The sequence below is a fragment of the Mesitornis unicolor genome, unplaced genomic scaffold (genome assembly GCF_000695765.1).
Source record: "Mesitornis unicolor isolate BGI_N332 unplaced genomic scaffold, ASM69576v1 scaffold33776, whole genome shotgun sequence".
Lineage (NCBI taxonomy): Eukaryota > Metazoa > Chordata > Aves > Mesitornithiformes > Mesitornithidae > Mesitornis > Mesitornis unicolor.
Window position 1 is genome coordinate 28055 of NW_010190866.1, and position 18506 is coordinate 46560.

An 18506-nucleotide genomic window follows, 5' to 3' on the forward strand; every position below is an offset into this window, starting at 1 on the left:
TCTTCCTCACAATTCTTTGCACATAGTCACACACAACCCACTATTTACCCTTCTGAGGTATCCTGTTTATATCACACAGAGAAAGTGCTATACAGGAAATCTACCAGCAAACAGCAACAACTTTCCACTGCAAGTTCTCAAATTGTTATATACGAGCTGGATTCTTCCAGCTCCACCAGAGGGAAAAGTGAAGCATTGTACGCAACGCAGATGGTGAGCCAGATCACGGCTACAGAAGTTTGGCCACTTACGCCACAGGATGGAAAATTTAACTCTAGGCTGCTGTCAGAAGATCCCATAAAGAAGGCCAGCACTGGAAGCGGAAGGTACTGAGCTGGGTCTTTGCCATTTCCTTGGCACAGAGAAATAACCAAAGATGTCACGTGCCATGCTGGAAATCCCTTGCTTGCCCCAGTCTTCAGTGCTGTTTTTAGGAAAATGCTGACCCATTTCATCATGCTGTCTCGCTCATCACCCTGAACTCCAGTAGTCTGAAATTAAACACGATGGTGCCAGTCTTCCAGTGAATAAAACCCGCATCATTTCACATGATTCAACAGCCCAGTTCTCCCTGTATTTTACCAGCTCTGAATTTGACAGCAGTGGGAATACAGAGCAGTGAATATGCTGGAAAATTGGGAAAACATGGGCTTGAAGAACCAGATCCTAACCTCACTTGGGATTTCAACCAGTGCAGTTAACCTAGTGGAGTTGATACACATTTACACTGTTGAGATTAAATCCAGTCCTTTGTTTCTCTATAATAGAATTTCCTCCCTTTTAGATAAACTTCATCCTTGCGGCTTCTCTTTTCCCTTTTGCTTACTCTTTCATCAAACCAACAAATTAAAAGAGGATGGAGTAAAGTCTTAGGTATTAATATGGTGCCTATCATCTAGGCATTCAAGCACTGAGTAGAGCAAGAAAACTAATGTAAAGAGTAAGCATCTTTATCTGTATTAATGCTTACCTATCACAAACATTTCCCTTTAAATCATGGTACAAAATACAAAAGTTCACATTGTACACTGGATTTTTGTTTGAAAGGTACTCAATCTGTTAGAGGTAGAATGTGGTATGGTGCGATTCACTTTTTGCAAGTAGGCTAGAGTGCTATCCTAAGCATTTCAGAATGTGTCCTTTTTAAAAACATAAAAGTATTATTAAACTTGTCACAGGGATATTTTTCATAAATATTTTTAAACACCATATTTATAAATATGTATGCTAAATAAAACCAGATGGAGAAACAGTTCCAACAGTCCTAGCCTCATATTGCTTTCTCTGTATTAGAAACAAACCAAAAAGAGTTCTCAAATGGTTGTGGGGCAAATTCATTTTTAACTTCTAAAAACAAAAAATTAAGGGGTTTTTTTTGCCCTGTATCTTGTACTCTGATAATAAAAAAGGGATTCTGTACAACATGCTGCATTTATACACCAGTCCTATGGAAGTCTGTATTCCTTAAGTGCTGCACATCATTGAGCAATTTCACCTTTCATCTCTGAGATCCTTTTGTTCCTCGACTCAGGAGCTTCGAACAACCATGAATATTTACACTATTTACAAATGGAGTGTCCAAGCTCGGTGGCATAAAGTGTCCTGTAAGAATCATGTAAGCAGGGTGACCTGAGTTCAGAACCTGAACAAGTTGATAAACTCTTGTGGTGAAAGGGAGGTGGAGCAGGTCTCCGGGTTGTTGGCTGTGCAGGGGTGATCGGTGCCCTGGGAAAGGAGAAAACAACCCCATTTAGAGAGGCGGCAGAAAGGGTGCCAGAGCATCAGTCACCTTAGCGCTGTCCCTCTGCCAGGTGTTCCACTTGCAAACAGGTAGAGCAGAGCCCCAAATAATATTTCTCCTCCTGTCAAAGCACATAGCTTTAGATTTTAGGGGCTACTGGCAAGTCAAGAGAATTAAAACCAGCAAAGATCCAATTCATTCTGTTCCCCTCTTCTCTGAGGGAAGAGAGGCTGGAGACTACCATCATCTACAGGAGTTTAACTCCAGAGATGTGCCTTGGATATGAACGCAGTAGTCAGCAGATTTTTGTCCTGGGCTGTTCTGTAACCATCAGCTCTTGTTCCAGTCAATCCTGCTGCCAAGACCTCCACCTCCACATCATCGGTGGCAGTGCTACGATGATCCTACATTATCTCAGAGTATGCCCATCTCCCTCCCCTCTGGCCTTGATGGCCACTATTCTTCTATGGAGAGAAGATGGGGTCTTTGAAGTGCAGAGGAGATAGGGTCTTAATGGTTGAGGGAGGACTGAGATATAAGAAAACTGTAGGTTACGCAGGCAGAGGAACTGCAGCACTCTAAACCAGCTGCAATCAGAAACAGCACTGAGCACCCCATGGCTCATGCCCCAATTGAATTTGTCCCACCAGCACCACATACCTTCCAGGAGAGGATGTGGCAGTGCCTGCACAGCTGCAGTGTGTCACCATACTGCTCCTTCCGTGGGTAACACCTTATGAGCTTGAAGTACATCTTTTTCCAATCCAGCTGTCCCTTGTCAGATAAGATTAACCGTTTGCGAATCTTAAAGAAAAAAAATATCAAAACTGTAGCAGATCAAATGAATTTTTTTTCCTCTTCAACTAATGTTATTTCCTTCCTTGTGTAAACATCACCCTTGCTGGTCCCATTAGAATCTCCTGGTAACACTGAGAAAACTCCTGCTCTGAATGTCCAGCTATAACCAGCTTCCTGATGGCAACAGCCTCACGCAATACCATTATCAAGGTCTATTCCTATTTCATGAATCACAGAATCATTAAGGTTGGAAAAGACCTCTTAGATCATCAAGTCCAACCATCAACCCAACACCACCACGCCTACTAGACCATATCCCAAAGTGCCACATCCACCCATTTTTTGAACACCTCCAGGGATGGTGGCTCCACCACCTCCCTGGGAAGCCTGGTTCAGTGTTTGACCACTGTTTCAGTAAAGAAATTTTTCCTAATATCCAACCTAACTCTCCCCTGGTGCAACTTGAGGCCATTTCCTCGTGTCCTATCACTTGTTACTTGAGAGAAGAGACCAACACCCACCCCTCTACAACCTCCTTTCAGTAGTTGTAGAGACTACTGCTGTTTGAAAGCCCAAAGCCCTGGGAACTATTTTATACTACTTTAGCCACTGTTTCTGGCTGGCAGGACAGCAAGTAGAATTGCATTTAATTTCAGAAGTTAAAGTATTTTGCTTCTGCATTGACTCCAAGAGTCAGTGTTTGTCACATTAGCTTGGACAGACATGCCTTTCTTTTATGGCTCCTTTAGTTGCAGAGACTAGGGTCGAATGTACTTGTTAATAGAAATAACTTCCCCAGAGTCGCTTCCAAAGTCAGATCCAGAATGAACAAATAAAACCAAGTCAGCAGAGAAACCTGGCACGTGGTCCTTGAAGCACAGAGGTCTGGTATAAACACCCCAGACATTCACCCGTAAACAGAGAAGAAATTTTGTTTGTTTAGAAGACCCCAGATGATTACCAGCCCGCAAAAGGCCAAAGATGTTTACACAGGTACATGAGTAGCAGCAGGGCTGTTTTTCCACACACCATCCTGTCACTCACCAAACAGCTCAGAGAGGATTTCTTGCTCTAAAGGGCAAAAGAGTACAGCTCATCACTCACGGACCGCATCCACAGAGAATCTCTGTGACAGTCCCTGGGACACTGGGGTGTTTGCTGGAGCCTTCCTGCACATTTTCCCCGCACACGTGGGGCGACGAGCAACTGCGTAACCTGCAGTTGTTACCAGCTGGATTAGGGTTGAAGAAGTTCACCATATGACTAATTCCTTAGGTTCCTGTTTCAGGAGTCATTGCTGTGGCATGCAAAACCCTCTATATAAATCATCTTCACGGCCATTCTCATGCCAGCCTGTATTATCAGCTTGCGGCACAGCCCTTAGATCCAAGAGATGGTCAAGCACAAGTGTCCTGCCTATGCGCGTTCACTTGCTAGTGGGTTACAACAAGCAACTGATGACAGTTGGCATCCCTCCTTGTACCTGTCTGTCCGTAAAGTGGTACTGGCAGAGTTTCTTCCATAGCAGCCGGTCTTCGCTGAGCACTTGCAGGTCAGGGGCCACCTGCCCGAGGCTAACCAAGTCTCTCCCATCACTCAGTCGCTGCATGATGTTCAGTTGTAAGCACAACGGCAGGTCTGTGAAAGTGGTTCCTTTAAAGGCAGGCTGGAAGAGACAGACAAAATTGAGCTCAGAGGAAGCTGGAAACCCAAGCAATTCAAGATTGCAGTAGAGTTACTGCTTTTTAAGCATTGCTCTTCACAGAGAATAAGCAGCAGTTCCCTCTTCTGAATACAGAAACATTTTACATAGAGACTTTTGACCTCCTACCCCAGAACAGTTTCAGATAACCTCAAGGAAGAGGACAAGTATTTGTACTATGGTATTTAGAAGCAGAGTTGCAGTCCAAGCCTCCTTCTCATCCATCCCACATCCATACTCCTGAGACTGCTCCCAGAAGCACTACCACCACCTTTCACTGCAGCAGGACATTGGCTATGTTGTGGTATCAGCTCTTAACCAGCCAGGTCTCTCCACCACGAGGGCCATGGGCATTACTTCACAAGTTCAGCCTCCTGTTATACACATGGCTGGAAATCTCATGCTCTCCTGATGTGTTTTAGCTGATGTCATCACAGGATTCTGCTGTAACCACAGCAGTGGCTGATGATTACCCACAGCAGGATTTTCCCTGTGTGGCTTCCCAGGTCACTGCTGGCAAGCTTCACTTTTCCTCTAAACACCTGAAGGATCTGTCCCTTTCCCATCAGCTGCAGCCATGGTTTTCTAGGCTGTTCAGCCACACCAAGGAGCCAAAAGCCACCTTCACTGCCCATCCACCTTTGCCTGGTCTACACAGGTACCAGGACTGTTTTGCAAGTCCACATGGTGGCACAGCTTCAGGATAAATTGACCACAACGGATTCATTGGGATGGATCCATGGACCACTGGGTCCTGAACTCAGGGGAAGTCCAAGGCATGCATTGAACCAAGGCATCAGCAAAGACCGAAACACAGGCGCCAGCTGCTCCAAAACCAGCCCCAGCCTTATTAAGGCAAACAGCAGCATTTAGAATTGGGCCCCAACAAAGAAACAATGTCAGACAGATGTGCCAAGTTGATCATTTATCCTGTATAGAGATGCTGCTATTTTAAGTTGCAGAGTCACAGCACCCATTTTGCAATTGGCAGGGCTATTAACTATTTCAAATAAGCAGCACGCGGACTGCCATCAGCAGGAGAACACTGCACGAGGCTGCTTTTAACCATGCAGCTCCACCTCGAGCCATCCCATCACATGTAAAACTCCATGGGCACAATAAGTATGTCCATCCACAAACAGCTCCCACCTTCCCTTCAGTGCCCCAGTGCTCAGGACCATGCAGAACTGCCTGGTGTCTCCAAGGACCACAGCTTTACAACTAAGGCATCATTTTTGGCCATTTTCATCAACAAGACAGGCCTGAAACAACCCCTTTAGAAGAGAACCATCTCTGCCACTTCCAGAGGACATTTCTTCCAATGACAGCTTTAATGCTGCATGCTGAGAGTTAAGCTGTAAGCACACTGCCTGGTTACATGAAGAAGCCTCCTCGGCACAATCCGCAAGTTCAGACTTGGCATCCCTGCCCGTCAGTGTGAACTGAGGTCATATTTTGGGGTAGGAAGAATGCGCTGGAGCCTTGGATCACCTCCCGTTGATCTTGCTTCCCAGCCTGCCCTTTGCGCTCTCCTGCGCTCTCTCTACATTTAGGTTTCACTACAGCACAACAGGCTCTTGGGTCAAAAAACCCCAAAGCTTATGCTTATGTCCTATGCCTGAAGAAACCAGTGTGACTCAAGCAAATCCTTACAGGTTTTCTAAGTCAAGGCCAAAGACTTATCTGCTACTTCTTTTCCCTCAGTACTCCTTTCCAGGACTTTTCAAACATTACTTTTTTTGGAGAAAGAACACAGATTAGATCAGAGCAGATCAGTATGCTGTCATTTTCTGGACAGGGTTTTTTTTTTTTTAAAGCAGCTCTAGCACACACAATATTTTACAAGTTCTTTTTTTATTTTTTTCATTTTTAAAAGGATTAGGTCTTGGCTCTTGTAAGGCATTCCCCCAAGCTCCCTAGAAACACCAGAAGCACATAGTGCACTGTAAGCAACTGGCTGCACAGAGCTGGGGTTGTTCTTGCTTCCTCTCAACTCAGTTAGTTTTGTTCTAGCTTGACCTCACGTTATCTTCAGTGGTGTGAGTTTTTTTTTCTTGCAAGCTTGCATCTGTTCTCTTTATTTTAGAAAGATGTCTGTAAATCTATGTGTAAGTATATATAAAAGGCAGTTCCATTCACAAGCAGTATTTTCAATGCACTTTTGGCTAGATAGGCAGAGTTCTTTGAAATGCTCATCTGTATTTTATGAGTCCCTAAAGTAGAGGGGGAAAAACCTCACATTGTCCTACTGAGTTGAGCAGCAGGAGGCATGTCCTGACCTGTGGTGCACTCAGGGCAGCAGATACCTGAATGGAGCCAACCCTGGCAGTTCCCAGGCACAGGGCACCTCCTCAGCTCACACACCTGCTGTGCCCCAGGAGCCAGCCTGCGGCAGAGCTCGTACTTTCCCTGCAAGACAAAGAGGGAGCCCATCCCAAAAGCTCAGCACCAGGAGGGACAGCAGAGGTGAAGCAGAGACCACCATCAGATAAGGCACTGCTGCTCTTCAGCTGCCTGGGACCTCTCAGAGTTCATCTTCTGCTGTGTCATGATGCCTGTTACTTTAACTGAAGGACTGGAAATTGGTTTTTGGTGTTCCATGACACCACAGCCATGTAAAATGATGGAAACAGGCCCTTTGCTTCATTTTTTTGCAAATGCCTCTCTGGTTGACCCATCAATAAAAAAAGGCACTTTTTATATTTTCTTAGGCCATGCCTTGGTGTGCCCAAGTGGGAATTTCAGTCAAGTTCACTGCAGAAAAGTCTACAAGGGGCACACCAACACAGGGGTCAGCACTGGGGAAAAGGTTTAACATTTCAGTTGAGTAAGTATCCATCCAAGGAAAAAAAGAAGAGCCTAGACGTGGTTCTGGACAAGTGTTTGTAGGTGTCCCTGCATCAGCAGGGGGTTTGACCAGGTGACCTCTAGAGGTCCCCTCCACCTCAACTGTTCCATGACTATGATGTTGAGCAAGTTCAGATTTGATTCCCATGCAAAGCCAGGTTAGGAATTTATCAACTACTGCAGCTTTCCCATCTCCACAAACCCTGCTGAAAATACAGATCCTGTGAAAGCAGGACTCATCTGGCTGAAGCAGGCAGCTCCAGACTTCTGGAAGAATCACTGATATTTTCATCCGGGAAGCATGAAGTTATGCAGCTATTTGGAAATTTGCATTTCTTTTTCAGATTTGTGTAATCTGTAAACCTCAATTATCTGATAAACAAGTTTTGAAGGCAATTTCTTAGTTTGAGAAAGACTGAGTTGACTTTTCTTACTGAGGCTTAATCTCTGAAGACTCTCAAGAGGGGGAGATGGTTTCCTGCCCAGCTCTGTTCACACAGCACTTTGTGGCCATTAAGGAGTCAAGCCACAGTCTGTAATCAGCAACAGTGAGTGTGATCCTAGGTTGTGTACATTGATATTGCATTAAGGGACACAAGTAATGCTAGGAATGCACCCAGTTATTCTGGCAACTCCAGGTCCTTCCCGAGCAATCTGTGCTTGCACGGGGAGTACAGTGGGATGCATTCACCCAAGTGGGAGCTGTTACATGAGAAGGTTTCATGAAGGAGCCACATTATTTTTAGCCTGCAGGGGTTGTGCTTACCCTGGTGATCTGGATGTTGTTCAGTTGCTGCTGCCAGTGGAGAATACTCTCCATCCTGTGCACCCACATGTTGATGTTTCCAACCAGGACAGACTTGCCGACGCGTTGAACCAAAGTACAGAGGGATGTGTAGAGGGTCTGTAGCAATTCCCGTATTAGCCTGATGTTCTGCTGATCTTCAAGGACTTTGGAGCAACAGAAAAGGTTAAAAATGCGAACTGCTCAAATCCTTTTCTGAATCTACATGTTTCTCAGGCAAGTCATGTTACCTGCTGTAACCTCACAGGCCAAGAGAGCCAGCCTGCACACTTCAGAGGAAAGCACTGAAACATTAGACAGGCAGGGCAGGTTAGACAGCAGATGGAACGAGATCCTCCCAGGATAAGGAGATGAGGTATCTGCCCTTTCTGCAGCACTTCCCACTTCCAGCTGCTGGCAACCCACCAGCTTTCCCCTCTGGTACATGCAAGAGGTTATCTAGGCACACCTCTTCCCCATCCACCCCAGCTGATGTGCAGGGAGACAGCTCAGGACCTCCTTACTCATTACGTACACACACACACACACACACACACGAACAGAGCACTCGATTCCCCAGCTTCAGCCAGAGCTAAAGCATCAGGGAGGGCAGTGGCACATCTCAACTGCAACTTCGCACCCCCAGCAGCCCCAAGTGGTGGAAGTCCTCAAGCTTTCCTTTCCTCTGGAGCAGTGAGAGCACTTGATCATACAGTGAACTGGCAACAAGGCAGCAGCAGGGACTGCAGATGTGCCAGGCTGGAGGCAGGAGCAGCAGCAGCAGCCATCTCTTCTGCAGTCAGAAATAAGACTCCGTAGGATGCAGAAGGGGCAGCAGCAAGGGAAGTGGGAGAAGGAGGAATTGCTTCCCAGATACCTACCAAAATACAGACATTTCTTCCCACTCCCCCAGTCCTTCACTGAGGGAAAATAGAATTGCACTAAAATAAGCAATGGTGCCTCTCTTCATCCCTCTCACACTGCCTGACTATTCTCAAGGATGTGGTTCACACCAAGCACACCAGATTCAATCAGTCTCCTTCTCCTCCCCCTCACTGTTTCCATTTCTTACCTTTCTGCACCACTTTTTCCAAAATGTTCATGTAGTTTTTCTGGGCAATGCCACTCAGTGACGTCAGCTGAGACTTTGCTATCAGCTCCAACAGCTGTGGATAAAAATAGAAGTTTTGAGCCTCAGAGCGCAGAGATACCTTTCTAATCTTAACTCCTGGTCACATGACACAGCAAAACAGTACAGGGATCTGTTTGCTGCTCAAAAATAAAAGGGAGACAGATCAACAGAGCAAACTAATGCAAAGGGGAGAGACGACAGAGGCCAAATAATTAAACCCACATTGAAAGGGCTGGGGGGAAATAAAGAGGCCTTCTAATGATCTTCAGGGGGGAATAAAACCCCAACAAAATGATTTCATGGTTCAGAGATGCAGAGAAACCACAGAGCAGTGCTCAGAGTGACAGCCTCTATTCACATCGAGGGAACATCGAACAGCCAACGTCACTGTCCTTCACTGAGGCATAAACAAGCAGTGTCATAAGGGAACACGAGCAAATGCCTGCTTGGATGGGGATATTATTGATGGGGCATTAATGAGAATCAGACTCCACAATTTACGTCAAACTCCTAGTTTGCATGGGTTTTGTCAGAGGGCTGTCACCACAACAGAAAAATTAAGCACCATATTAAAAACAAACCCTTCCTCCCAACAAACCCCTACTCCCCCAAGGTTTCCTCCCCTGTTCAGCTCTTACAGCTGCAACACCAAAACCCTTTCCCTGCTTGTCCTTTTTGTCTCCTTAACCTCCCCTAATGGAAATCTCACTTTTACTTTCAGTGGAGATTTGCTTCCCACCACTGATCTCCCTACTCGTGTATGAGGTGGACACTGAATCTGGGCAGCAGTCGCTAAAGGAAGCATTTCCCACAGGGAAGATGCCCTCTCTCTCCCACCATGAGAGCAGCTGTGGAAGTTTTCTGTGGATCATGCTCTGCAGAACATGTGGCCCATGATCTTCCAAGCCTTCCTCCCTTCCCCCAACATTATATAAATACAGAGACCGGCCACGTGTCAGCCCATTTGTTTTGGATGTACATAGCCTTCTGTTTTAATTTAGAAAGGAAAGGAAAAACCTTTTATGCTACAAATCAATCAACACATTAGCACATGACTGGCTTATTAATCCTTTATCATCTGCAGACACAGTATCCCACTGCTGGCACCACAGGGAGCCCAGAGAAGGTGCAACTACTTGTGTTGAATAACTAAGGTGGCTTTTGACAAGACTCGATAAGTCATGAGCTGAACTGTTCGCCCTGTTGTAAGAATGACAGGAATGTATACAAAAAGTCACCGGCAGCTTGCCATGAAGTGTGGAGCACATGGAGAGGTACTGCTGCAGTCATTTGCCTGCTCTGCTCCCCTCAGGCACGTGACTGCCAGTTCGGAGCAGTGAAGTCGCTCAGAGTGACCGGTCTCTTCTTCCATTTAATTTCCAGGCCAGCATCATCATCATCAGATGGCTCTGAATTTACATTCTATTAATACCTTGCACCTCACATGACCAAAACAAAACAAGAAAAAGACCTGTGCTAACTCCCGTGAAGGGCAGGCTGCCTGTTTTCTTGGCTCCTTTGGAGGAAATAACAGATGAAGAAGAGCTGGGTAGTATTTGGTGCACAAGCATCAGTGGATCTTCTTGCTATATCAGCTAAACAGAGACAACAAGGACTAAATACTATTAAGAAGAAGGCAGCTTGCAAGAGCTTTTATAAAACTTCTTAAATGTCTTTTCTACATTTTTTTAAATACTGGAGGAATAAGTATACCAAAAAAATCAGCATCCCAAAGTAGTCTGTAATACTCTGCTTACACTATGTAGTCTTCAGACCTTTGATTACAGTGATCAACTTGCCAGCCTCCATCTGTACATGAGCCACACATGCACCCAGATCAGCTCTTCTGTGCATAAACAACTGCTGTCTCCAGATTGCACCGTTCTGGAACTGGCACAGAGACAGCTCCCTCCAGGCTGGGTGTTAGCAATGTTGTGCCGTTACTGAAAACGCCAAAATGTGCCCAGTGATAAGTATCACGTAATGCAATACTGTAAGAGCTACAGACCAGGGCTGATCTGTAAGAGATACACAGATAAAAATCACAGTTCCCTCAAGAATGTTAAATTGGTACAAAAATTAATTTAGCCAAAGGAACAGATTCAAATTCGCCTTGTCTGTGTTTATCAAGGTTCAATTTATGTTCAGTGAACCAGTTCGGATATCACGTGTCACCCCCCTTCGCTTGCAGCAATAAGCACAGGATGAAATTCCATATGAAAACTATGTTGTGAATACTTGTAGGACTACTCCACTCCCCAGGGACCGCTGGGTGAGCCCTCCAAACCCAAAGACTTTTTTTTTTTATTCTTCTGGGCTCATATAATACACAAAAAAACAGGTAAGCAATATAGTTCATCCACACCCCACACGATCCAGTGCATTGAGGGTCTTTTCCTGCTGGCACAGACCCAGCAGAGTAGGGTCTCAGCTAATGGACTGCCAGATCGGGGTCTACAGCATTATACAAAATAAATCAATGTTGCCACTTGCATAATACTGACTAAAAGCAGACTGATGATTTCAGATTAATGCTGAGTGGGGTAAAAAGGCCGGAGAGCTGCAAGCATGTGTTACAACGCAGTTGTATTAAGTCTAGCCCATGCTCAACTGAGAGGGACAGATGGTAGGAGAGACTGCACAGGGAAAGGTTAAGAGCAATTTTTAAAGGTCTGCTTTTCAAAACCACTAAGTGATTGCATTCCAGAAAGGGCCCTGTTTCAAGGCCAAACCCACTGCTCTGCACCCATGACTACTGTGCAGTGTTGCTCAGACAAGGTACAGCCAGGTGGCACTTCTGCCACCGTCTGGGTTCAACACTGGGGTGTGCGGGCAAGCCATGCCCCAAATAACCCACAGCCAGGGGCTTACAGCACACAAGAGCCAAAAAATCTGCAGCAGGCCTGCTGCACCAAGCAGGAGGGTATAATATTGCCTTAAAAAGGGAAATGCTTTGTAACAATAAAAAATCACAAGTCTGACATGTAAATCTCCCTTTGAATACCCCAAACCAGCTACAGGGAAACTAGACTGCACGCTGTGGAGATCTATAAGCTTGTTCTGGTTGGGGATGTGGCTCCTCACATCTGGACTGCTTAGAGAAATGTAAGGCAATGAAAAATTCATCCTCCAGCCCCCCTCTTGCTCTCACAGCCCTTTACTTTGTTGCTGAAATGTCACATTGGCTTTCAGCTGGGAGGTAGAGCAAGAGCAAGGCGAGTTATGATTTACAGCGCAGGTGCTGACAGATCTCCATGAGGCAGCATCAAGCTGATATTCTTTCAGCACAGCATAAATCCAGGACTCCTGGAGCTAACTGCCATAAAAACTTAAGAAACAAATTTAAGAGTCTACTTGAGCAGGCTGCACACTATTGAGATCACATTATTCCAGAAGAGCTGTGCCCATGCAGCTTAACCTGACCTAAGCTTTTATGATCAGAAACAGCACCTTCCCTCGAGACCTGACTACACAACCATCATATGACAAATCTTTCTGAAAGAAAGCAGCCTGCAAAACCTCACTGCCATCCGAACAAAGTGTTCCCAAATGAGAACCATCAACTTCTGGGCTGCAGGCACTTCTGTCTCTGCTTGTATTACTTATGCTTACAGAACGCTTCCAGCCTTTTCATTAAATCTGTAAGACCAGAGAAACCAGGACTGCTTCAACACCAAGAACAGTTTGGGTCCTCCAGGTCAGTCACACTCTTCCTCATAAGCTCTAAAAAGAGAACTTTTTGTCCTGTAACATGCAGGTAGATGCTATAGCTTAAGAGATCAGCAAGTCATGGCACCAATACCTATACGTAGCACTTCAAGTGCTCTATCAGCAGACTGTCAGGACAGGATTGATGTTGGAGGAAAGTTTCTTCCGCTTCAGCTACAGGAACTCACTGGCTACAGCTGATGGCATTTGCCCATTAAAAATACCTGCCAAGCTTCTTGCAGCTCAGGCCTCCACCTTCCCTGAAGGAGGTGCTCATTTTATAAGTGTACCATTAGGAACCCAAGAACTTAGTTTGGGTGTATCTTAAGCAAACACTTCTGTATGAAAATCAGACCTGAAAACACTGTAGCACTGAGGCTCAGAGAAATTCAGGAAGGAATGCTTTGTGAAAGGCAAGTTGATATTCAGCCTGAAAGCCCATTTTTCTACCAGCAGTGATGTGGCTGATTTCTCTATAGGGCGAGTTTGGGTGTTGCCAGCAGAATCCCAAGCCTGCAGCTGTTTCTCTCTTTTCTTCCCCTACAGACATCCTCATATTCTCCCCCAGCCTCCAACTCTAAACTTCCCGCCTTGGAAAGCATTTGCTTGATGAACTAAAGAGTGTGACATTAATCAGATACACTGAGCAATGGGTAGAACTAGAGAACAAGGAGGAGGGAAGGGAAAAGTGTTTTGCCTGCCAATGTTCAAGGCATTTTCCATGTGACAGATTGCTCATCTGTGTGCTCGAGGAGACCTGCGATTTGCAAAGGACCATAAACAAGATCCACACCTAGGCTGAGCTTTTCATGAGCAAATCTGGCACGTAAGGCATTTTATGAGCTACTACCCACTGGAGACTTGGCCGATACACATCTTTCATTTTAAGAAGTCAGTTTTATATCTGATCCATGGTACCAGGTTTAATATCTTCTTTAATCTGCCAAGCCACAAGTCAGCCTCAATTAGAGAGGGTGAATTAGAATTCTTACTTCTCAGTAGTTGCAGTATCCTTAAAACTACTGGGGGAAAAACTACTCGTAAAAGCTCAGAAGAGGTGTAATTTGTTGAAACAAGGACAACTTCCATAGAGAACACTGCTATTTTGGATACACAGCCCATTTGGGATGCTTTCATGAAGTCCTCATGTGAAAAAGAGGGAAGAAGATCAGCCTGGGCCTCCTCACCCAGACCATACCAACTTCACTGAAACTTGAGTTTGGTCTTCAAAAAAATGTAACGGGACTTCTGCTCAATCATTGCAGTCCCATGCAAGACACCCATCACATTGGGCTGAGCAGCAGAAGCACAGCAGGATCTGAGGCCATGCTTAGCAGAGGTCTTTGGAGTTGTTCATTGGCATAAGAAAGAAAGTCTGCCAAAGTTCTCTGGAGCACCAAATACGAGTTTTATTTTCCTCCTCTGTATTTAACTAAAGGGTTATAGCTTTGGCATGAACTGTTCCTCCCACAGGAATCCCCCTGAAGAAGACATAGGTATGTGCATATATATATCCAGTATCAGAGAACACAGTATCCATGCTGGTGCTCACCTTCTCTCCAGAAGCAGGAAAACAAATTGTACCTGGATCAGCAGAGCTAAGATAGCTACAGTTTCTATGGACTTGTACTCCACTTTGCCTCTCCCATCATCCCCAACCCCTGCCACCACCCCTACAGTGGGACATCAAGTGATTGCACAGCAAGTGGGCAGTCACCCTCAATGCTTGTGCCTTTCCCAGGGTGAGAGGTTTTCACAGGCTCCCTGTCACCTAGACAACAGGTGACCAAACCAAGGTGAACTTGCTCAGATCATTTCTTCCTTAAGACACTTTTCATGACATTTGACTCAGCAAAGGGAAAGCAATACCAGTGCTGCTTGCCCCAGAACCTAAAACCTGAACAGCTGGTGCCTCACCACTGATCAACTGCTGATAAGGTATGAAAGGGAGCTGTTTATAAACAGCCTCAAGTTAATAACAGATCTTTTTAAGCTTATTGAATTCCAAACCTTGATAAGCATTCTGAAATTCAAGATCAATTTGCAGATCACATGTGCATAAACATACAGCCCTCAGGACAGGAACTTTACCAACTGCTACCACCCCCTTGGCCAAAAGGGAAGCTCTGATCTGTTCTGCAAAGACAAAACATTGGAAACCTGAGGCTTATGACTTCTTCTTAACAACTAATGGTGTCAGAACTAATCAAGTGCTTCACCCACTGAAACCACTGCCAGTCACACAGGATTAAAAGCAACCATGATCCTTAACACGGAAGTTAAGGTCAATGCCCCCAAGAGGTTCAGCCCATCCTCTCATTCCCAAAACATCCAGCTCCCCAGAGTATCTCCTGTATCACTTCAAAGGAGACAAAGCTCCACAGCCCTCATGGAGCTGGAGCCTCCTTTGCAAAGGGGTCCCTACTGCTCTATAACTTCCACAGAGAGCCCATGCTCCTTTTGCAGTTAGGGGAGTCCCACTTAGAAAGCAAACTGAGAAGTCAGGAATTAGAAGCTAAGTTTTTTGGGTTTCAGAAGTGAATTTCACAGTGAAAGGTAGGAGGAAGGCTAGGCTAAAGACAGTCCATCTTCTACACTACCACCACCTCCCTCCCTCTCCAATTTAACAGATCAAAGAGGAGGTTTTGGGGTCTGCCCACACAACTTCCATTAATTATTTCATGCAAAGCCCAACACCCACACTTGCATGCTCAGACCTCACTCCTTTGCCCGTGCTTCCCACCACCCCACTGGTGCTCAGTTCAGAGCCTCCATCACCATCACAGCAGAATAAAACCTGGCCTTTCACTCACCCTCACAACATAGTTGAATCGCCTGGAGTCCAGGATAGCGCTGGAGAAGTCAAGTCTGTTGAAGGCTTCTCCCAAGGTGCAGTAACCATGGCGCTAGAGGAAAAAACAGCCTGGGTCAGTTTTTGGCAGACAGGAGTCCAAACAGCACCAAGACGACGTGACCTGAGGCAACATGATTTAGAAAGCTAACTGGTACAAACCATGGGACCAGCTCACGGGTGAAGGCAGGCCTGTCTGCTGCAGAGCCACACATTGACATAAAGACTGGGCATAGCCCAATGTAGATAACAGTGGTTTCCCAAGAGTGACTGGAGCTCTGCTCATAACTCATGATTTTATGGGTGAGAATGAGCGACACATTCCTGGGGTTCAACATATAGTGTGAGTTCAGAGCGGTCTCATACAGCCACTTCTCTCCGTGATTGCAAGCAAGCCATTGTGATGAATTCCAATGATTTTCCATGTTAGGACTGTACTGGGTGAAAGCCAAGAACAGTATTATGGCTTGGGCTGCAAATGGCTGGGTTTTTTTTAACTGAGGGAAGCAAACAAGTAATATTTTAAACACATGTCTAGATCCTTGTACAGCAAGCCCTGGCTCCCTGATTGTGGCTTAAAATCATTACTGAAATTCAAATCACAAGCTAGATCTTCCGCTTATCTCAAGAGCTTCTGCTGATTTATATCAGCACAGGATCTTCCACTGCTTGGAAGAAAAACCCAAACCAGTAGAAAAGGGAACAAAGAACCCACGGAGGCACTCACCTCTTTTGTGCTCCCCTTGTGAACATAGATCCACTTCTCCTGGTGGAAATCTGTTTGGACAAAGACATTTTGCTCAGTTAATCTTCTACCTCAAAGAGGGCTGGATCTGTTCCGTTCAAGAGACTTACTACCCTTTTAGTGCAAATGAAGTTATTTTGTGTTTACACCACCCCACCTGAAACCAAAACTAGCAACTTGCTGTGCAGCTTTGTTTTCACACTGCTTCATTCGAGACTGCAGCCCTGAGCCTTAGAAAGGGCTTCTGTTTCAGTGACACAGCTCAAAGCTGTTAAATGTTTAATCTACCAGCAACAGATATACCATAGCACCTCCTCTTCTTTGGTCCCAGGACAGTGAGTGTGGCTGACAGCCAGGTTTTGTTATTGATTTTATTAACTATTCATTACCTTGGTTACAGGCTTGGGATTGAATGTCAAATTTGAAGTTGAGCAAAAATGTCATGAGACACCAGGCATGTGGGAGAGAGCTTTTAGCAGTGAGGTCAGGCTCAAAGGAGCATACTTGGCTTGCAGCTAACTTGCTAAAAAAGAAAAAAAACCAAACCTATCTGGGACCAGCATTTTCTTATTTCCAATTGTCCCTCCCTTCTCTCAGAAATGGGAGTTGTCCCATTCACTCCCCAAAATAGTTTCCTTGTACTCACCACACACCACTAACTTGGTTTGCAGAAGAGTCCTTACTATAACAACAGTTATGCTGCTCGATCCCCTTCTCCTTTCCACATGGCCTTTGGACCCTTCTTCCACCACATACTGGCAAATCAACAGCTAGTATAAGAACTCTTCTCCCCATACTGCTGGACTCCTTTCCTTAAATGAAATATTGTGCCCCTAGAGTTTTTTTCCCACCCAAGGATGTGGTAATGTACTCCTGCCTGGTACTGAGAGTCCAAGGACAAACCCAGACTCAGTTACAGACTTAGAGACCCTGCATCAAGCACTTTTAAATAGTAGGTCACAGCAAAATCCAGCCAAAAACTGTCATGGTAACATTTGTTTGTTCAGAGAACCGAATGCACAGAGGGGCCAGCTTTTCGCATCAGTTTCCAAAATCCTGGGGGATGCACAATGAGCTAATAGTAGTGTGGGAATTGTAACTTATTTCCTCTGGGTATGTTTACATTTGTAGCCTTCACATCCAACTCCAGTACCTATCTCGCAATCGGACCAACGCAGACCTTGTTGTCCCTGCAGGCTCCCCAGAGTCCCCCCACATTGTGCCATCTGAGACCCCGCCTGCTCACTGAGCATATGGGAATACTTCAAACCTCCCATTGTTTTGAGCGAGCTAAAATCCTATTTAATTTTTCATGCACTCCGCACACAGAGATAGGATCAGAGCTCACATTCAGGCTTGTAGCCTCCAGTAATGTAGATTAGTGCTCAACATGCATATGGAAGGAAGAATAAATTTAGCTTGTTGTGCACAAGGAAGTCTACAGGGGGAAAAAAACTGGAACTGGTTCATTTGAATGTACCATAGGAAAAAATTACCCTCCTTCTGACAAGCACAAATGACAAAAATTTGAACACAACAAGCACAACTCCTCAGAGCAGGGATTACTAACAGGGGCATAAATCTTCACATTAAACTGTATCCAAGTTCTCTACTTAGGTCAAACATGGGCGCAAAGCCCTTTGAGACACTCTGGAAGACTCCTTGTGCACTGTGCAAAAACCATTGATACGAAGCATTTTCCATTCTCCTGCAGCAACTTTTATTTAAAGAAAAGCCCAAACAGACATCTTACATTGAATCTTGGTTTTGTTATTCAGCAGGTCTTTTTTTCTCTTCTTGGCAGCAACATCATAGTTCAGGCTGTTGAAGCGATTCTCTTTGTTGTGATCGTCCTTTTTACAAAAGCTGTGAATGACACAAAGCAATGATTCTGTTTATTTCAGCTATCTGCTGAACACTATGTTTCTTGCTAGGAGAGAAAATACACAGGTTTTCACTGTGAGCTCCAAAGCTGCCTCCTTGCAGGCTGCTCTCCAGAAATCTGCATGCAGTTTTTGCATCCCTATTTTTAAACAAGCCTCTGGTGCCTCATTTCTGTGCTAAGGTACACATAACAGACAAGAGCAGGTAATACACTTTGCATAGTTAGTGCTGGCCAGAATTCTTTTCCTCTCTTCAACCTGTTTCCATCTTTAACACCATATCCTCCTACAGTAGGTGGTAGATTCCTCTGAGCC

At 45.2% G+C, this 18506-nt stretch overlaps 1 protein-coding gene across 1 annotated transcript; it reads right to left on the reverse strand.

Moving 5' to 3' along the window:
• Positions 1–1092: 1092 nt before the first annotated feature.
• FBXO32 (F-box protein 32) lies at positions 1093–18199 on the reverse strand (the record flags this gene model as incomplete). The annotated part of the gene is made up of 8 exons (XM_010186553.1): positions 1093–1725; positions 2402–2545; positions 4023–4205; positions 7855–8039; positions 8945–9038; positions 15526–15618; positions 16291–16340; positions 18062–18199. Coding segments are annotated over 8 exons (977 nt in total), but the record flags the coding sequence as incomplete, so codon positions are not given.
• Between the last annotated feature and the right edge of the window lie 307 nt (positions 18200–18506).